Raw genomic sequence first — 22,764 nt, forward strand, 5'->3', positions numbered from 1 at the left:
TTCAGTTTAAATACGTTTTCTCTGCGTGAAACGAAATGATTTGAATGAAATTGAGTTTGAAAAAGACGGACACTAAATTAAACGTTTGACATGAGTAAGTTAGCTCTAATTACCTATATAAAAATGACTCACTCTGTCACAACATGCATGTTCTACACATGGTCAAAAAAATATAGGAAATTAGTGTTAATTGTCTCTTTCTCTCTGTGTCTCATGAGCACCTTAATTGTTGAAGATAGGAGCTAACGTGCTGTAATGAGTGGAACAGAGCTCCTGCTACGTCCACTTTGCACAGTAAATATAATTCATCAGACACCGATGCATCCCAAATAGCACCCCATTCCCTTTGTAGTGCACTACGGGCCCTGGTCAGAAGGAGTGCACTACATAGGGATTAGGGTGCCATTTGGGATGCAGACAGCCACATATGAGACCATATGGAACAGCTAACGAGTTATAATCCGTATGATGGCAACTACTTTGTCAAGCTGTCAAGATGTATAACTAGCTAATAGCCAACACAAGTTTACAGCCAAAACATTTTCTCAAATGGGCTTTTTGCTGAAATGTAATGAATTGAAATGGAGATTGAACGCCCACCCTCACGCCAGGAAGTAAATTGAATTTCAAATAAAGGTACTGTCTCTTAAACTGAAGGGACCATATAAGTAGTTATTTGTGTCTATGCTATATCTAGTAATCATGAAATTAAAGGGGCAGTTGAAACAATCACAAAGCGAATCTCCCCGACCCTGTTTCAGTAGAAAGCTGAGTAATGTAACCACTCACCGACCCTGTTTTAGTAGAAAGCTGAGAAATGTAACCACTCTCAAATTCATAGACAGAGCTACAGATGTATGATCATAATTTGACCTACAGTGCATTCGGAAAGTATTCAGACCCCCTGACATTTTCCACATTTTGTTACGTGGATCACATAATGTTTGTTCCTCATCAATGTACACACAATACACCATAACCACAAAGGGAAAACAGGATTTTAAACATGTTTGGGAATGTATTTAAAATAAACAACATAAATACCTTATTTACATAATTATTCAGACTCTTTGCTATGAGCTCAGGTGCATCCTGTTTCCATTGATCATCCTTGAGATGTTTTTACAACTTGATTGGAGTTCATCTGTGGTAAATTCAATTGATTGGACATGATTTGGAAAGGCACAGACCTGTCTATATAAGGTCCCACAGTTGACAGTGCCTGTCAGAGCAAAAACCAAGCCATGTGGTCAAAGGAATTGTCCATAGAGCTCAGAGACAGGATTGTGTTGAGGCACAGATCTGGGGAAGGCTAACAAAACATGTCTGCAGCATTGAAAGTCCCCAAGAACACAGTGGCCTCCATCATTCTTAAATGGAAGAAGTTTGGAACCACTAAGACTCTTCCTAGAGCTAGCCACCAGGTAAAACTGAGCAATCGGGGGAGAAGGGCCTTGGTCAGGGAGGTGACCAAGAACCCGATGGTGACTCTGACAGAGCTCCAGAGTTCCTCTGTGGAGATGGGAAAACCTTCCAGAAGGACAACCATCTCTGCAGCACTCCAACAATCAGGCCTTTATGGTCGAGTGGCCAGACAGAAGCCACTGCTCCGTAAAAGGCACATGACAGCCCACTTGGAGTTTGCCAAAAGGCACCTAAAGCACTGTCAGACCATGAGAAACAAGATTCTCTGGTCTGATGGAACCAAGATTGAACTCTTTGGCCTGAATGCCAAGTGTCACACCCAGAGGAAACCTGGCACCATCCCTACGGTGAAGCATGGTGGTGGCAGGATCATGTCTGGAGGAAACCTGGCACCATCCCTACGGTGAAGTATGGTGGTGGCAGGATCATGTCTGGAGGAAACCTAGCACCATCCCTACAGTGAAGCATGGTGGTGGCAGGATCATGTCTGGAGGAAACCTAGCACCATCCCTACGGTGAAGCATGGTGGTGGCAGGATCATGTCTGGAGGAAACCTAGCACCATCCCTACGGTGAAGCATGGTGGTGGCAGGATCATGTCTGGAGGAAACCTAGCACCATCCCTACAGTGAAGCATGGTGGTGGCAGGATCATGTCTGGAGGAAACCTAGCACCATCCCTACGGTGAAGCATGGTGGTGGCAGGATCATGCTGTGTGGATGTTTTTCAGCAGCAGGAACTAGGAGACTAGTCAGGATCGAGCGAAAGATGAACGGAGCAAAGTACAGAGAGATCCTTGATGAAAACCTGCTCCAGAGCACCCAGGACCTCAGACTGGGGCGAAGGTTCACCTACCAACAGGACAACGACCCTAAGCAGACAGCCAAGACAATGCAGGAGTGGCTTTGGGACAAGTCTCTGAATGTCCTTGAGTGGCCCAGCCAGAGCCCGGACTTGAACCCAATCAAACATCTCTGGAGAGACCTGAAAATGGCTGTGCAGTGACACACCCCATCCAACCTGACATATCTTGAGAGGATCTGCAGAGAGGAATGGGAGAAACTCCCCAAATACAGGTGTGCCAAGATTGTAGCGTCATACCCAAGAAGACTCAAGACTGTAATCGCTGCCGAAGGTGCTTCAACAAAGTACTGAGTAAAGGGTCTGAATACTTATGTAAATGTGATATTTCAGTTTATTATACTTCCCGAAAGCACTGTATATTTGCAGAAAAATCTCAGCAAAAAAAGAGTGATCAAATTAAGGTCCTACATCTGTATGGATGCACGGACTGACCATCCATGATATCAGACCTATCATTTTATGCATGTTTCGAGGCCATGTAGTGTTTGTTTACATTTCTTTTTTTTTTACAAACATGGGAGTATTACAAGCTTACATTTTGGGTTCTGATGGGGTACAATTATCCTGATGAGGCACTTTATAAATGATATTCTTCAAGAATCAGTGGGTACCTCTAATTCAGGAGTCCAGAAATGGATGTAGCAACTGCAGATTGCCCCTTTTAAAGTGTGGGAGATGAATTTATCATTTAGATGTTCCATGTTTACGGTTACATGTTTACTGTTACATGTTTACTGTTATACGTTTACTGCCGAAGAGTTTTGCTGAAAAAAACCCCTAAACAATGACATATTATGGAAGAAAGTTCAACTTTAAAAACACAAGGTAATATTCTTTAAAAACCAAGTGGTACTTTTTGTTTGTTGGCATTAACAGTCAGCAGTGTAGAGTAGTGTAATTTTAACACGTAGTTTTTGGTTCATTACAATTCCACTGATTTGAGTACTTCCAAGTTAACACCCCTCTCTTCTCTTTTCCCTCCAATCAGGCGTGCCCTGAGAGTTGAGCGCTCCTTTCGGGACGTGGAGGACGATGACATGCTGCCGAGAAGCTTACAGGACGGGCTGAGGGACAGCTACGTCAGTTCCACCCCCCTCAAGCCCCCATTGGCCCATTCGCTGCTTATAAAGGAGGAGCTCCTCAGCCAGAAGCACCGCCTCCTCGGCCAGCCTCCGGCTCTCTCATTGGCTAGTCTGGAGGCGGCGGGGCTTCTCAACCACGGGAACAAAGGGAACCACGTGGAGCCCCACCCCCTCCTGGCACGGGACGGCTCTCCGTGGGGTTCCTCCAGTGGTAAAGCCCACCACCACCAACTGGACAGCCTGCTGAGGCTGAAACAGGCCAGCGCCATCCTCTCAGACCTCCAAGACCTGCCTCTGTTCTTGGACAACCACCACCACGGGGCGTTCTCCTCCAAGAGCTCCTCCGGAGGTGGCCTCCGCCACCACCATGGCTCCACCAAGACCCACCATGAGGTGGTGGTGAAGAGGGAGCCGGGAGGCCACCACTCCCCGCCCGTGGACCTGAAGATCCCCCAGGTGAGGGGCATGGACCTGTCATGGGACTCCCACGCGTCAGACCTGTACGGGTACGGGGCCATGGTGTTGGGCGCCGGGGGCCACGGTGGGGTGGAGAATGCTTTGAGCAGGAAGCTGAGGGTCATCCTGCCCAAGCAGAACCGGCGTGCCGGTAGCCTGAGAGGCAGCCTGGGAGGTTTTCTGGATGGGGCGGCAGACTACTGGAGCTCCGACGTGGATCAGGGGACCTCCGGGCAACCATACCCGACCTCCGACCCCGAGGGCGACCCGTGCTCTAAGCAGCCCAGGAAGAAGAGGGGGCGCTACCGCCAGTACAACAGCCAGATCTTAGAAGAGGCCATCGGCATGGTGATGGGCGGGAAGATGAGCGTATCCAAGGCCCAGAACATGTACGGGATCCCTCACAGCACACTGGAGTACAAGGTGAAGGAGCGACTGGGCACACTGAAGAACCCTCCTAAGAAGAAGCTCAAATTGACCTTGAGGATGGGAGGACAGGATTCCGCCGCCGAGTCAGAGACTACACCAGCCGCGACGCCGCAAGAGGTTGCGCCACCGGAGGCCGCCGATCTGAACCACGAGCAAAAAATGGAATCGGAAGATTAACTGAGAAACAACGATGACGACGAATCCTCCCTTTCCTTATATATGTATAAAAACATCTTAACATTAAGACTAAAGTAATTGGAAACAAATGGAGCTTTATTTGTGCCAATTTACTGTTGCAGTATCTGGGTGAGCACAAGCGCAGGGATATGAGGAGGATTCTAAAACAAGCTGGAGATGAAAACTAAACCAATCGGCTGGTTCTGCGGTTGTCGTTTTGACACTGCACATTTGTTTAGCTTTTATATCAAGCGGCGAAACAAATGCGTCAAAAGCCACGAGTGACGTGACAGTTATTAATTACAGTTTGTAAAGCATGTTGATTATCCCCCCAAAACCCTAACTCCCCCTATTCTGAACTTGATACACTGACCCTGCATTGCTTTTAAATGCAGTCTGGGCTGCGGAATATCTCAACTTTGGGAAGCATTAGAGGGGGTTAAAAATGAACCCTTTTGAACAAACTATTATGGTCCCCCCCCTCTCTCATTTAAGTACTAGTACCAATTGGTAAGTGAACTGTCTCCTATGTTTTGAACCAACTCTAAAACTAGTAATGTGACAGGAAGCTCTCTCACCAGGAAGCTGAATCAAAAGCGCATTATTTCTATCGCCAGGTAGCCATTTCTCTTTAACAAACGCAAAACGTTCTTTCCTCCTTCGATATTCTGCTACTCTTTAAACGTGAACGACAGCAACATTGGCCGTGTCCTTTCTAAGGTAAAGACACAAAATAGTCAATCAGGGATGCATGTTCGTAAGTTTTAGTAAATAACTACTAACTTTTAGTAAATAACTACTAACTTTTAGTAAATAACTACTAACTTTTAGTAAATAACTACTAACTTTTAGTAAATAACTACTAACTTTTAGAATATTTTGAATGTTTTTTTTGTTTCTTTTATCCTCTTTTGTTTGCCTTTCTTTTGCACTTTCAGTCTGGCGCTCACCGGCGCCACCCAGTGGTGACAGACCAGGTTACCTCGGCATTGCTGTCCTAGCATCATGCACTTAAGGTCTGTCATAATCCCCGGCCAACTGCGCTCCAGGTACAAGTTACCCGTAGCCACAGATCTAGGATCAGTTTACCCTGCCTTAACAATTAGGGGGGAAACCTCAAAACTGACCTGAGATCAGCATGTAGGGGCAATTTTATATCTGTGCTGCTCTCCTGGAGAGAGCTCCTCAACCTCAACGGTGGTAGGTAAATGTTGCCTCTCACCACTGGTCCATAGTCAGATGTCTTTTTTTATCCCCTTATTGCTAAGGTTTGGATTGGGGCTTGGTGATCTGATCCTAGTTCAGTGGTTGAGCGCAACTTCTACCTCAAGCACCTGCAACAAGTGAATCTGTTCCCAATCCCGATCCTAGGGAGCTGGAGCCATCTCTGGTTTTCATTCCAACCAACGACCTCATGCATATGCGCTCAGCTAATTAGTGGGCGGGGTTCTCCTAACACTATGACATCACATGGAGTGATAACCACATGTATTGTAGCTCTCCAAGACCAGGAAGTGGAAACATTGCTGCTACAACTATATTATCCTGTACTGAGCGAAGGTTTTACCAGCCTTACTGTCTCTAAACACTAAACATTTCATAAAGTTTTCTGTTTTAGAATTCTAACTAAGTAAAAGCTTCTTAGTTGATGAGTTTTGAAATGGCTCCTCTCACTCCCATGTGGTTTTAAAATGTTCAAAGGTAGTTTCAAAGGCAGTTTATTACGACAATGTGCATTTATACTTGGGGGGGCATTTAACAGTGAGAGGGGATGTGTTCCATGGGAGGGATTAGGGGATAATATAATATAAATGATTATGATGACACTGAACTTAAAGCCAATCCGCATTTCTGGATGATTTTGTTCCTCATTTTTAACTCAGGGTACCTGAGACGGGAATCTCTTGACGAAGCCATGATTCTAAAACACGGACGTGTTTCCTTTATCCTGCAGGACCTAAAAGTGAAGGGCAGGACATGACTTCTCTCACTCTGCTACTTCTGACGGGGGGCGGAGCTTACAGCCCGGCTGGGTGGGTGTGGCTTAGCAGTGCCACGCCCTGTAGACCGCGGTGAATCATGAAGAAGGTAACACAAACTAAAACAGTGAGGAGAAGTTTGGAAATGAAAAGTCTGAAAATAGCACCTTTTTTTTTTTACCGCGTGAGAGAGAGGAAGATATTGTAGCTCTTTTCAGAGAGATGGGGATGGGTTTGGGTGGGAGGAAGAGAGCTGATTAGAGGAGGGTAAGGGATGGCCAGAAAGCAAAAAGAGAGAAAAAAAAGCTTTAGTGTCTGAAAGACTTTTAGAGAGCTGCAGCTTGGACCTAAACATATTCTGTTTCTTCTCTATTACCTCCTCAGTACCCTGGTTGATGCTTGAATTTGTCAGATTTCGTGTAGTGTAGTTGTCATATCTGGTTCCTGCCCCGCAGCCCTCCTGCCAAACCAGGCGGAAACTATCTTATCTGTCGTCATGTTTTGTCAGGGGAAGGAAAAAAGCATCCTTCTGAGAAAATGTTTTTAGAAAAAGATGCTCTCGTTTTGTGTGTTGGGGGCACAAAAAAAAAGACGAGAAGAAAAAATAAAATAAAAATGTTTTAAAAATGTTTTTAAAGCCCTCTCTTGCTCTGCTGTAGTAAACATTGCTGTTGGCTCTAAACACTGCCTGGTGCTCACCCAGTCTGTGAGATTATTCATGAAATTGTACTTAGAAAACATCTCCGTCATGTCAACACTGATGAAATGAACATTCACTCCTTGAAATGTCCTGTACATTTTATTTATTTCATTTTGTATTTTATTTTCTTCTACAAAATGGCACCAATCCGTTCCGGGTGATTTGGGAATTCTTAGATAGGAGCTTACATCTGCAAAGTATAGACTACTTTATGAGTGTCGTACCAAGCGATTCATGCTCTAGTGTATTCTAAATGAGTGAGTAATTGGTATATAATTGGTATAATTATATTCAAACCCCTAATGAACAATCTTACCTAGCCCTGTTCTGATAGATTGGTCTTGGGCTTTGACCCTCCCTCCCATGGCTTGATTGGCAGTTATGCGTAGCCGATGGGAACAATGTAATCCCTTTATGATGACCTCTGTAGGAACACAAGGTCAGGGGTCATGCATGAAATGCGTTCAACACTTAGACAATGCAGAGTATTTCAAGTGTCTAATTGGTTACTTGTCCCATCCAATCAGAAGACCAAATATAGTCCAGCAATGATTTAAATGAGATTGATAATTTTACTTAAATTATGAGTAAAGCACTTATTGTGTAGCCTTTTACCTTTCAAGGCATTATTACTAATTAATTCAGCTTAGATGTGAATGCGATTTGACAAGAAAAAACACTACTTAAAGTATAGTGTGGAATTGTGTTTTAAACTTTGTTTTTCTCCTAAACTTGCGAGTTATTATGAAGTATGACAAAAATGTGCCCCTTAGCGCTTCTGTCACGTTATGCATGTGAGCATGAAAAATGATGCTGATGGGAAATGTGTATAACCTGTACAAATGGTATTTACTTATCATGACATGTAGCACTGACTGAGATGCGTGTCTAAATTCCTACATTCAGCACTTAGATAGGTCCTGAAACCCTTGAGGGGATTCCTACATTCAGCACTTAGATAGGTCCTGAAACCCTTGAGGGGATTCCTACATTCAGCACTTAGATAGGTCCTGAAACCCTTGAGGGGATTCCTACATTCAGCACTTAGATAGGTCCTGAAACCCTTGAGGGGATTCCTACATTCAGCACTTAGATAGGTCCTGAAACCCTTGAGGGGATTCCTACATTCAGCACTTAGATAGGTCCTGAAACCCTTGAGGGGATTCCTACATTCAGCACTTAGGTAGATCCTGAGATGGGATTCCTGAAGGGCCAAGAATTTCCACATACATTATTTATGAAAACTATAAATCTATGTATTTATCATTGGGCAATCAAAAAAGAACATGCTATTGGTTCCCGAAGACGAGGATGTTGATTAAGGCAGCCCCCCGTACCTCTCTGATTCAGAGGGGTTGGGTTAAATGCAGAAGACACATTTCAGTTGAAGGCATTCAGTTGTACAACTGACTAGGTATCCCCCCTTTCCCCTTCATCAGTCGTATCTAATCTACTGAGGTGCATTGCCATTTGGGCTTTATTTCATGTTTGTATGAATATTTTTGGGGTTCAGTTGTTTAGTTATGCCACTTGGGTTAACGGATCCCCCTGTCTGAAAAAGTCCTCCTCCTTAACACGACTGAGCCTCTTTTACAGAGAAGTTTCACACTTCTAATTATTTATATACACACAGATAATGAATGTAATGAACCGACATTAATCTCTCAACCCCCCACACACAAAAAAAATATCTGAAAAAAAAAACAATGACACTGTCAGTTTTTTTGGGGGGGGGGGACAGACTGTTTAATTTCTTTCTCCACCGTCTGCTTGTATTTGACTAGCGTTTTTCTGCCGTGGGTATCTGTAGCCTTCAGTATTGTACCTCTCAGGATAAAGTTGACGGGAGGGGCAGCAATATTAGTCAGTCGGGGGATGACACAGACTTAACTACCTGTATTAGATTAAATGTATACAACACCTATATTATATATTGACCTGGCTCAGCTGTGTCCAAGTGCTGTACCTCAACCTGCACTTGTATCCCTCTCAGGGAAGCCTGAAAGAAAGAAGGGATAGTTGATACTCTGGGAAATATAGGCCCCTCCTCCTTTTTCTTTTGCTCTTGTCTTTTACAAGAGGAGCTAGGAGTATGTGACGGACAGCTTATGAGACAGAGACACAGTCGGTCAGAGACCTAGAGGGGAGTATGTGACGGACAGCTTATGAGACAGAGACACAGTCGGTCAGAGACCTAGAGGGGAGTATGTGACGGACAGCTTATGAGACAGAGACACAGTCGGTCAGAGACCTAGAGGGGAGTATGTGACGGACAGCTTATGAGACAGAGACACAGTCGGTCAGAGACCTAGAGGGGAGTATGTGACGGACAGCTTATGAGACAGAGACACAGTCGGTCAGAGACCTAGAGGGGAGTATGTGACGGACAGCTTATGAGACAGAGACACAGTCGGTCAGAGACCTAGAGGGGAGTATGTGACGGACAGCTTATGAGACAGAGACACAGTCGGTCAGAGACCTAGAGGGGAGTATGTGACGGACAGCTTATGAGACAGAGACACAGTCGGTCAGAGACCTAGAGGGAGTATGTGACGGACAGCTTATGAGACAGAGACACAGTCGGTCAGAGACCTAGAGGGGAGTATGTGACGGACAGCTTATGAGACAGAGACACAGTCGGTCAGAGACCTAGAGGGGAGTATGTGACGGACAGCTTATGAGACAGAGACACAGTCGGTCAGAGACCTAGAGGGGAGAATGTGTCGGACAGGTGGAAATGTTAACCTTCTGAATCTACTGTCTATTATTATTATTATTATTAACTTGTTTTAAACTGCATTCCAAAACAAATCATTGTACCTTTTTATATAAATGAAAATAGCTATATACATATGAATATATATTTAATTTACTGTTTTACATCTTCAGGTAAATCAATGGATTTCTTTTCATTCTGATGTGAGATTGTAAACAAACACGGAGAGAGAAAAAAAGAAATGCAGAACTGAACTAACCTCAATTTCTAGATACCATGTGACGTGCCATTTTTGTCTCTTGAGTGGCACGTGATACCTTTCAAGAAAAAACTAAACAGACTTCTGTGAATTGCCATTTTGCTTGTTGTTATGAAGTGTTGTTGATTATTCCTCCATGCTGCATATCCTGTTGTCATGACGCCTCAGGTCCACCCACTTCAAAGCAGCTGATTGTACACTAACTAGCAACACAAATCAGGACTTTTATTCAAGTAAAAGTGTTTTAGTACTCTTTTAGTACACTTTCTTGTGTTTCCAGACTTCTTAGACGGGACTGACGGAAGCACTTTTTAAATTATTATTGTTATTATTATATGGTGGGTTTTATCATTGTTATTGTTATTATTATATGGTGTTTTTTTCATGTTTTCTTAATTTTTAAAGAAAATATAAATTCTTATAGCTACTAAAACGAACCCAGGTCTTTCTGAATGCAACACTACTGTATTAACTAGCACACTCAGCCTTGGAAGCACACACCATGCACACTGTAACTGCACCCCATACATACTGTAACTACACACCATGCACACTGTAACTACACCCCATACATACTGTAACTACACACATTCATACTGTAACTACACCCCATACATACTGTAACTACACCCCATACATACTGTAACTACACCACATACACACTGTAACTACACCACATACACACTGTAACTGCACCCCATACATACTGTAACTACACACCATGCACACTGTAACTACACCCCATACATACTGTAACTACACACATTCATACTGTAACTACACCCCATACATACTGTAACTACACACCATACATACTGTAACTACACCCCATACATACTGTAACTACACCCCATACATACTGTAACTACACCACATACACACTGTAACTACACCCCATGCATACTGTAACTGCACCCCATACATACTGTAACTACACACCATGCACACTGTAACTACACACCATACATACTGTAACTACACCCCATACATACTGTAACTACACACATTCATACTGTAACTACACCCCATACATACTGTAACTACACCCCATACATACACACCATGCACACTGTAACTACACCCCATACATACTGTAACTACACCCCATACATACTGTAACTACACACATTCATACTGTAACTACACCCCATGCACACTGTAACTGCACCCCATACATACTGTAACTGCACACATTCATACTGTAACTACACCCCATACATACTGTAACTACACCCCATACATACACCCCATACATACTGTAACTACACCCCATGCACACTGTAACTACACCCCATACATACTGTAACTACACACCATACATACTATAACTACACCCCATACATACTGTAACTACACCCCATGCACACTGTAACTACACCCCATACACTCTGTAACTACACCCCATACATACTGTAACTACACCCCATACACTCTGTAACTACACCCCATACACTCGGTAACTACACCCCATACATACTGTAACTACACCCCAGACATACTGTAACTACACCCCATACATACACCCCATACATACTGTAACTACACCCCATACATACTGTAACTACACCCCATACACTCTGTAACTACACCCCATACATACTGTAACTACACCCCATACACTGTGTAACTACACCCCATACATACTGTAACTACACCCCATACACTCTGTAACTACACCCCATACACTCGGTAACTACACCCCATACACTCGGTAACTACACCCCATACACTCGGTAACTACACCCCATACACTCGGTAACTACACCCCATACACTCTGTAACTACACCCCATACATACTGTAACTACACCCCATACATACTGTAACTACACCACATACATACTGTAACTACACCCCATACATACACCCCATACACTCTGTAACTACACCCCATACATACTGTAACTACACCCCAAACATACTGTAACTACACCCCATACATACTGTAACTACACCCCATACATACTGTAACTACACCCCATACACTCTGTAACTACACCCCATACATAATGTAACTACACCCCATACATACTGTAACTACACCCCAAACATACTGTAACTACACACCATACATAGTCACATACATTTCTATATGTATTGACTCACACACACACTCTTCATCAGGTATCCACACTTCGTGTGGGTGGGTTACATGTACAATTATAAACCTCTGCCGTGTCCTTTATAGAACCTGGTGGGTGTGACACTCCTGAGAGCAGGAGAAATATCAGGCTTGTAACTTGGCTGGTGAAGGCTCTGCCTCCCTTATTCTGTCAAACAGCCCCCTTTGCTTCGTATCTATCTCCAGTCCAGTCCGGCTCAGTGGGCCCCTATAACACTGGTCCCAACCCTCACCACCAAGAACCCGTCTTTAACTCTGGCTCTGATTTGTTTGTGTAGTGGTGACTTTGTGTCGTGACTTTCCCCTGCCTCTTTGCGTAATTTGCTATTTTTATTTAATTTGGCAAATTTCAAGAATGGCAAAAATATAGTATTTTGTCAAATGTATACTTTTTCCACACCAAGTTTGTTTTTTAAATGTTGTAAAAGTCTCAGCATTTGTCAAGGTGCAAGTACCACCCGCCTGCTAACTGCAACTTGAGGGCTTTTCTGTGTGATTTGTGAAACATTTTAAAGCAAACAGTGCTTTGGTTTTGTTGAAGAGAGAAACGTTGGTTGGAATTGAAAAGTGAGGCACACCTTCCGTCTGGAATGATGTTGAGCTGCTTGCGATCATACCAATTCCCAGCTACCCCCAAACAACACTTTGAGTGTCTTGCTACAGTCAGATATATCTGGACTAGGGGTTGTAGGGAGTCTTGCTACAGTCAGATATATCTGGACTAGGGGTTGAAGGGTGTCTTGCTACAGTCAGATATATCTGGACTAGGGGTTGTAGGGAGTCTTGCTGCAGTCAGATATATCTGGACTAGGGGTTGAAGGGTGTCTTGCTACAGTCAGATATATCTGGACTAGGGGTTGTAGGGAGTCTTGCTGCAGTCAGATATATCTGGACTAGGGGTTGAAGGGAGTCTTGCTACAGTCAGATATATCTGGACTAGGGGTTGTAGGGAGTCTTGCTACAGTCAGATATATCTGGACTAGGGGTTGAAGGGAGTCTTGCTACAGTCAGATATATCTGGACTAGGGGTTGTAGGGAGTCTTGCTACAGTCAGATATATCTGGACTAGGGGTTGAAGGGAGTCTTGCTACAGTCAGATATATCTGGACTAGGGGTTGTAGGGAGTCTTGCTACAGTCAGATATATCTGGACTAAGGGTTGTAGGGAGTCTTGCTACAGTCAGATATATCTGGACTATGGGTTGTAGGGAGTCTTGCTACAGTCAGATATATCTGGACTAGGGGTTGAAGGGTGTCTTGCTACAGTCAGATATATGTGGACTAGGGGTTGTAGGGAGTCTTGCTACAGTCAGATATATCTGGACTAGGGGTTGTAGGGAGTCTTGCTACAGTCAGATATATCTGGACTAGGGGTTGTAGGGAGTCTTGCTACAGTCAGATATATCTGGACTAGGGGTTGTAGAGTGTCTTGCTACAGTCAGATATATCTGGACTAGGGGTTGTAGGGAGTCTTGCTACAGTCAGATATATCTGGACTAGGGGTTGTAGAGTGTCTTGCTACAGTCAGATATATCTGGACTAGGGGTTGTAGGGAGTCTTGCTACAGTCAGATATATCTGGACTAGGGGTTGTAGGGAGTCTTGCTACAGTCAGATATATCTGGACTAGGGGTTGTAGAGTGTCTTGCTACAGTCAGATATATCTGGACTAGGGGTTGTAGAGTGTCTTGCTACAGTCAGATATATCTGGACTAGGGGTTGTAGGGAGTCTTGCTACAGTCAGATATATCTGGACTAGGGGTTGTAGGGAGTCTTGCTACAGTCAGATATATCTGGACTAGGGGTTGAAGGGTGTCTTGCTACAGTCAGATATATCTGGACTAGGGGTTGTAGGGAGTCTTGCTACAGTCAGATATATCTGGACTAGGGGTTGTAGGGAGTCTTGCTACAGTCAGATATATCTGGACTAGGGGTTGTAGGGAGTCTTGCTACAGTCAGATATATCTGGACTAGGGGTTGTAGGGTAAATGAGGGGCTGTACTGTAGAGGCAGAGAGGAGAGAGCCTTTCCAAGGTTAGTGTCCCCACCCCCACACTGCAGATAGCAGTCTTTAACAGATAATGTAGGACTGAATTTGCCTCATCGCCCAGAGAAACACAACAGAGCATTCAAAGTAAATAAACGAAAAAAGATCACCTTGGATCCAAAGAAGGTGAATAGATTTCAGGATGGGGCGGAATGATACAAAGATAAAAACAATTGAATAGCAAAGGTATGGAGAAACAATTAGAAGGAAAGCTAATCAAACTCTCAGTGTTCTTTGGCAGAAGCTGTTGTCCTGGAATGGGGTGCCCTTGCATGTTGCTATAACAATGGAGCAGCAACATCCTTCTCAGGCGGAGGTGTGTCTCTTCTGTTTTATTCACCTTTTCTCAAGGAAATGGTCGATGTCTCTCTCTCTCTCTCTCTCTTCTTTCAAAGTGTTTCTCCTGATGTCTGTTATTCCTTCCTCCCCTGGTTCCCAACACTGGGGAGGCCTGTAATTGGCCCACGATGTTTCATATCAATATCAAAAGATTCTAGATGTGTTTGAACTGTTGTTTGTTTCTTAACACCTGTTTCCCCCACCTGTATCCCAATGTAAAGGATGCAAGATGTCTCATCAGAAATGATGCCATCTGCCAATACGTTTGAAAGTTTTGAATGGATGGTGTGAATTTGTCTGCCATCTCCGTCTTTTCCCCTCTCCCCTACATTCCTATTGTATCCTTCACAAGGTGATTACTGCTTCACCACAATGCATAGTGACGCAAAGGTCCTTCTCTTTCTGTCTCTCGCTGGTTTTGGATTGGATGCGTGTCTATTGCTTCGGTGACTCTTCTGGCTTTTCTGCCTGTCTGCTTGACTTAGAGGGGCCCTGGTCAAAAGTAGTGCACTTTGTAGGGAATAGTGCGCCAGACGATGTCTCTGGTTTCTGCTACCTCAGCTTGCCTGGTGGAAGACTGTTGGGGAGGGTATATGGGGTGGGGTAGTATAGGCTCAAGGGCTTTCTGTACAGATTGACAAGAACGTTTGGTATTTTGTTGGTTGTGAGTGACGTTACAGGGATGAGGGTCAATTGGGTAGTGATGAACCGTCCATATGCTTGACTATTGGAAAGGGGGTCGGGAAGCGGTGATCGGGAAGATGGGGGGGTAACCCCTTCGCTTGTAAGATTTCGGGGTTTCTATGAAAAACAAAAAAACATCTAATTTGTTTGTTAATGTCTAGTTGAAGTTGATAATGCCTGCCGTGTTTCTAGCTTTCGAACCGTCCGTTTTGTTTCAACGCTGGTTTCTTTGACAACCACAAGCCTTCTGTATTCTTTGGTTCTGGTTTGTCGTCGTCGTCGTGTGGAGATACTATCAGATACTGCAGCAGTGTATTAAAAGGGTTTGACTGAAGAGCAGCTCTGACTCAGGACCACAGATCAACCAGATGTCAGAGGGACATCTGCCAGGTGTTTTAGTTCAGACTTCTAGAGCAGCTCTGACTCAGGACCACAGAACAACCAGATGTCAGAGGGACATCTGCCAGGTGTTTTAGTTCAGACTTCTAGAGCAGCTCTGACTCAGGACCACAGATCAACCAGATGTCAGAGGGACACCTGCCAGGTGTTTTAGAGCAGCTCTGGTAAAGAACATGTGGCGAATAAGATGAACCCTGTTTTACAGTTGAAGAAGAATTTCCAGTCATGTACATTCGTAGATCTGTACTAAGAAAAGAGATCTGCCGACCGTCTGTGTGTGAACACAATACTTACTCTCTACTCTGGCCAAAGAGGGATATGATATCCATTCTTGAAAGCCAGACTTTGACCACTTTGACTTAGCTCTTCTTTATACAGCCTTTTGTTAACTAATTACCACACGATTTCAGCCAAATACCTATTTTCTTTTAGTGCTTTATAAACAGCAAGGATTGTAAAAAATAGAACGCCAATTTCACGGGGAAAGGAATTGATTTGTTTCATTGTCTCGTCTATTGTCATTGTATGGTGTTGGTGTGCAACAACTTCAAAAAATAAACCTTACAACGCAGAATACCTCAGAATATAAATCCATGTAAAGCTTGACAGCCGCCATGGCGTTGTTAGTTCCTGTCCTCTTGATGCTCCACGTGCTTTTTCCTCTGTTATTTCCTCTTTTATCCCTCACACGGCATGTAGCACATAGTGGACGTGTCATAGCTTCTTTTCTTTCTTGTTCTGGGGACTTTTTAAGACGGGTCTCTCCTTCAGTCCCTCCCTGGAGCCAGAGATAAAGAGAGAAGGAGGTGATTGGGAGTGAAAGGAACACTAATTCACATTCTAGAATTCATTTTGGGATCTCGTTTGATCCTGAAGTCAAGAGAGAGAAAATATCTTCATCTATATCTGGAGCTCGGTTTCCTCGTCTCTTCTCTTTCATTATTTTGAAACTAGAGATGCTCAGAGGCCGAAGGTCAATCTGTTAAAGTCCTATAATCCCCATTTCTTTCCTTTTGGATACCTCTTTTTGATTTATCATCTACATTCTCATCATTAAAACTGAATGTAACGACACAAACTAACCTCACGATTCTAACTTGACAGATGGAAGACAAACAGATACTATATATGTACATATATGTATAACACACAACACACAATGCATTGTATATATACAGATCTCCTAAAGACAGATACATACGTATCTTGTGGAAGGGGAAAAACAACCGTTTCCTTTGTTTGATTCAGGGAACAAAAGTCTAGTGCGGTATGTTAGATATCACTCCCATGGCTCTCTTTCTGACTGTATGTTAGATATCACTCCCATGGCTCTCTTTCTGACTGTATGTTAGATATCACTCCCATGACTCTCTTTCTGACTGTATGTTAGATATCACTCCCATGACTCTCTTTCTGACTGTATGTTAGATATCACTCCCATGGCTCTCTTTCTGACTGTATGTTAGATATCACTCCCATGGCTCTCTTTCTGACTGTATGTTAGATATCACTCCCATGACTCTCTTTCTGACTGTATGTTAGATATCACTCCCATGGCTCTCTTTCTGACTGTATGTTAGATATCACTCCCATGGCTCTCTTTCTGACTGTATGTTAGATATCACTCCCATGGCTCTCTTTCTGACTGTATGTTAGATATCACTCCCATGGCTCTCTTTCTGACTGTATGTTAGATATCACTCCCATGGCTCTCTTTCTGACTGTATGTTAGATATCACTCCCATGACTCTCTTTCTGACTGTATGTTAGATATCACTCCCATGACTCTCTTTCTGACTGTATGTTAGATATCACTCCCATGGCTCTCTTTCTGACTGTATGTTAGATATCACTCCCAATGACTCTCTTTCTGACTGTATGTTAGATATCACTCCCATGACTCTCTTTTTGACTGTATGTTAGATATCACTCCCATGGCTCTCTTTCTGACTGTATGTTAGATATCACTCCCATGGCTCTCTTTCTGACTGTATGTTAGATATCACTCCCATGGCTCTCTTTCTGACTGTATGTTAGATATCACTCCCATGGCTCTCTTTCTGACTGTATGTTAGATATCACTCCCATGGCTCTCTTTCTGACTGTATGTTAGATATCACTCCCATGGCTCTCTTTCTGACTGTATGTTGCATGTATTCTCCTCATGATGTAGCAGTGGGCAGGGGGTGGCGGAGTTTAAACAAGTGGAGCTTTTAGAGTAGGTAGCTAGTCTTTTGAAACCTGATTATGTGAAGGGGGGGGGGGTTGAAATGACACTGTAAAGACAGTATATTTATGAAACAGAAGAATAGCACGTCATGGTCCCATTATCATCTGTCCTTAATCAGGTTAGGTGTAGCCTACGATATGTCAACTCCTGACTAAAGTCTTGTGTTTTTCAAGTTGGATTTGGCACAGATTAAAGAAGGAAGGAAGGAAGGAAGGAAGGAAGGAAGGAAGGAAGGAGAAGAGGATATGCATTCAGTGATGTCACTTGATATACCTCCTTCAGTGTCCAATCAGAGTCCAATTGGAGCAACACAAGGATTCCGATTGGTTGGATATTTTTTGCATGCCAGTGTACGTACATTGTAAAAGATTGTTGCTGGAGCGGGCAGTTGTTTACGAAAGTGGAATGTACGCAGGACAGATTCCAATGTTTAGATATGACATATTTGCCCTTGAGAGAAGCCGTCCTTTTCTCAGAAAGAGGTGTGACCTTAAGGTTAGTTTTAGTCGCTGCAACTGCTCTCGTAGTGTTTTTTTGTTGCTTAAGCTCTTTTCAGAATAACTTTTTCCTTCTTTAAAGTAAAAAAAAAAGAAGAAACAATTGTGAGTGTGTGAGTGTGTGAGTGTGTTGCTGCTTGGTGGTGTGAAATGCTTTTAGTTTCCTCTTGTCGGGCCTGTGAAGCCTGTGCCCTCCAACCATACTGTAGCCTGAGCTGCGTTTGCAACACAGAACTATCAGTGCTCTTTTTAACGTTTTTGGAACCCTGACACTGGTTTAATAGTGCAAGGCCGAAGCGTTACAGTTCTGAATGCAGCCTTCAATGCTTTCTATAGAAAGAATTATATCACCCACTCTCTGCCTCACAGACAAGACACTACATGTCCCAGAAATCCTCAGCCAAGACAATACATTAGCCAGACATCCTCAGCCCAGACACTACGTTACGCAGACACCCTCAGCCCAGACACTACGTTACCCAGACACCCTCAGCCCAGACACTACGTTACCCAGACACCCTCAGCCCAGACACAACGTTACCCTGACACCCTCAGCCCAGACACTACGTTACCCAGACACCCTCAGCCCAGACACTACGTTACCCAGACATCCTCAGGGAATTAAGATAACACTGCTCTCACTCTATTCAGGTACTTTCTCTAGATTCTGAGGCCTAGCAGTGATCTGTAGTTATTTTTAGTTATTATGATTATTTCATTTTTTATTTTTTATATTACTTTTGTATTATTATTCACTGTAAAAAGAAAATGTCTAGTGTCCTGAAAACTTACTTTAATTTTATTTTGTCTTTTGTTTTCTCCCTTGGTCCCTCAAAAAAAAACATGTAATTCTATTTTATAAAATGTAGATTAAGATTCCACATCTAATGAATGTCTATCTACTTCTCAGCTCAGGTGGAGAGGGTCCTCATAGCACGTAAACTGCCCTCTCTACGCACCGTGCCTCAGACTCTGTGGCTTATATACTGGGGACCACATGGCGGCTACTTAACACTGCCGTAAGGCTACGTAACACTGTCATAAGCATGACATAACAGGTCCTAGATACTTATGACAAGCTACTGTACCTTTATAAGCTGACATGACACTTTGACTGCCACCTCATTAGAGGTGTAACCTCCCTCTCTGACAAACACAACACCTCTGAACACAACAGTGTGAGTACTGCCTTCTGGCTCACCTGCCAATCAATCAAACGTCAGCGTTAGCGCTGGAATCTTCTCAGAACATCAACAAATCACCTCACAGAACCGTCTGACCTGAACAAAAAGCACCTCTGGAACTTCTAAAACCGCAGTCATCAAGTTGAGGGAGAAACTATCATCCACAGCCAGCCAAGTCAACTGAAAAGTCAGTTTATTCGCAGTTCCTTTGAAGTTTTGCGACAAAAATGAAACATGTATATATCAGTTGGCTTGTTTTGTTTGCAGCTTTTTGTGCTTGTTTTGTTCAAAGTGCTGCTGAGTGGTTGATGATGGATGACTAACTGGCTTGCCGTTGTGTGGGACTTCAGCAAACGTTCTGCTATTCTGGTAAGCCTACGTACATCTTTTGTTGCGTGCCTACCTGGCCACATGTTTTCAAAATGACCTTCTGACTTTGGTTTTTAAGTCTTCATATTTTGCGTTTGAACTTGGCAATCCTTCTTTATATATTCTGAATGTTTGGTGTGGTGCTGGCGTCGGTGCTGGTGTGGTCTGGTGCTGGTTTGTGATGCCAGCGATGGAGATATCAGTTTGGTCGGTGTTCTTAAAAAGGTTTTCAAACGCTGGGTGTCTGACTTCTCTAGATAGCCCTACTGCAGGTATGATCCGAGACCGGTTCATTCTTAACGAATGAAATACTTCTACTTACTTACTTGGTGACTTTTCCTAGCTAAGGCTTTGCTAATTTACTAGCTAACTCTACTTTCTAACAAGTGAACTGATGCCCTCTATTCGGGGCCTGGCGTTTCCTCTGTATTTCCGAGAGAGATGTCTGGGTTTGTTGATATACCTCATGCTATCCAGATGGAGTAGATAGGGGGCGCTGTTGTTGTGGAAAGCAATGTCTCGCCCCCTGTTATAGAACAGTTCCTTATAGCTCGTTTTTATACTCGGGTTCTTTCTGGGAGTCCAACCCTGTACCTCACACCCGGAAGGCTTTCTCTCTCTTTCTCCATAGAAACTGGAATGGACCTCATTTTTTTCAATATCTACTACTGTTTACAGTTTGGGCAGAACATTGTATAATTTAAATATTTTTCTCTTACTGTTGTTTTTGTTTATGTACATTTATCCAAAACTTTTTGTACTGTGTGAGTTGGAGTTTTTATTCTAGGCTTGTATGATTGATCGATGTCCGTTTTTAATTGAGCACTTAAAAGAGGATCACATTAATTATGTTTGATTGATTTGTTGATTGAATGATAGGTTGATTGAATACACTATCTGTTTTTGTTTCCCCCATTTTTTTAATGCAAAATCAGATTTTACTAAATGGGCCGAATGAAATAATAAAAAAATCTGTCATCTAATGTGATAAAAAATTTAAAAAAAATCTGTGGTCTGTTATTTGTTTTTTTATTTTGCATTGAACTTCGGGCTGATTAGATCCGTCTTTGTGCATGTGTTAAACAAATATTTGACTGGTTCTGTTATTATTGAAATTTGGAATAAATGCCATTTTGGCAACACATTTCAGCTGTACCGTTCTGTAAGGTGGTATGATGCTAGAGCTTCTTTTCAAAACCACTATTCTTCTAATAAATTTTGTTGTGAAAATAATGATCTGATTGTCCTCCTTTCAGTCTGTGTATGTTGATCAGTTTTGTGTTGTTCAGGGCAGTCTTAGTAGTGTGTGTGTGTGTGTGTGTGTGTGTGTGTGTGTGTGTGTGTGTGTGTGTGTGTGGGTAGGCTATTTTAGGGAAATATTACTGTATAAACAGTATTTATACATGTGTTTAGTTCAGTATTGTACGGGGTATGTGTACGTCTGTAGTGTGTGTGTGTAGTGTAATGTGTGTTAATTGCAGATAGAGCATTGGTCAGCGAGGGTTAAGTACCACCCTCCAAGAATACTAACAGGAAGTAAACAAACCTGCTGTTCTCACAGGCCTCCCTCCCCCTGACACGCCAGTCATCCTGTGATTTAGTACTTCTAATCTACTCTCGCTCTGTCACTCTCTCTCTCTGTATTTATCCATCTCTTCCTCTCTTGGTCTATTCTTTACGATTTTCATCTGTCCTTTGTTCTTCCTGTCTGTTGAATTCTAGGTGACCAAATACTTATTTTCCACCATAATTTGCAAATAAATTCATAAAAAATCCTACAATGTGATTTTCTGGAATTTTTTTCTCATTTTGTCTGTCATAGTTTAAGTGTACCTATGATGAAAATTACAGGCCTCTCTCATCTTTTTAAGTGGGAGAACTGGCACAATTGACTAAATACTTTTTTGCCCCACTGTATGTGGCTCTTAATCTCCTGTCCTGTTGTCCCTCTGCAGGGTTTGGCACATTGCAGAGATGACATGATGATGAGCTAACTCTACTGTTAAAGTAATGAACTTCTCTCTCTCTCTCTCTCTCTCTCTCTCTCTCTCTGTCTCTCTCTCTCTCTCTCTCGCTCTGTCCATCTCACACAAACTCTTTCTCTCTCCATCTCAACCTCTCTCTGTTCCACACACTTCATCTCTCTTAACCTCTCCATCCCTCCTTCTCTCTGTTTTGTACAGGGCCTGGGGAAAGAGGCCTCAGCATTAGAGAGTGGGGTAAATAGAGAGAAAAGACAGCTTTTCAGGGCATAGGAAATAGGTCATCCTCGTATCAAATATGTATTCCTCTCGTTGTGCCTAAAGCTCCAAAAGGACTCTCCATCTTTTTTTTCTCTTTTCTTTGGGGGGGCAAACAAGCTCTCACAGTCTCACTGCAGAATTAGACATTCATCCACATTCTCCAAATGTCATTTCAAAGTGTTTTTCTCCTGTTGCTCTGTATCGCTCCATTTCTCCAAAATGGGGTAAATTCAGTCACTCATTCTAAATGGTTAAGGTAAGGGTTAAGTTCAGTCACTCATTCTACTGGTTAAGGTAAGGGTTAAGTTCAGTCACTCATTCTACTGGTTAAGGTTTGGGATAGAGTTAAAACATTCATTTCAGGTCCTCATTCTACTGGTTAAGGTAAGGGTTAAGGTTTGGTATAGAGTTAAAACATTCATTTCAGGTCCTCATTCTACTGGTTAAGGTAAGGGTTAAGTTCAGTCACTCATTCTACTGGTTAAGGTAAGGGTTAAGGTTTGGGATAGAGTTAACATGAATTTCAGGTCATCATTCTACTGGTTAAGGTAAGGGTTAATTTCAGGT

At 43.0% G+C, this 22,764-nt stretch overlaps 1 protein-coding gene across 1 annotated transcript in view; it reads left to right on the top strand.

Annotated features, from left to right (window-relative positions):
* The window catches only part of lcor (ligand dependent nuclear receptor corepressor), a 47,085-nt gene extending 25,898 nt beyond the window's left edge, over positions 1-21,187 (top strand). Inside the window, exon 8 of the mRNA XM_065000680.1 lies at positions 3,277-21,187. Coding sequence (XP_064856752.1) covers positions 3,277-4,432 — 1,156 coding nt within the window. The 3' untranslated portion in view covers positions 4,433-21,187. The remainder of the gene's footprint in view (positions 1-3,276) is intronic.
* Positions 21,188-22,764: the final 1,577 nt, after the last annotated feature.

This window comes from Oncorhynchus nerka, linkage group LG15 (genome assembly GCF_034236695.1).
Source record: "Oncorhynchus nerka isolate Pitt River linkage group LG15, Oner_Uvic_2.0, whole genome shotgun sequence".
Taxonomy (NCBI): Eukaryota; Metazoa; Chordata; class Actinopteri; order Salmoniformes; family Salmonidae; genus Oncorhynchus; species Oncorhynchus nerka.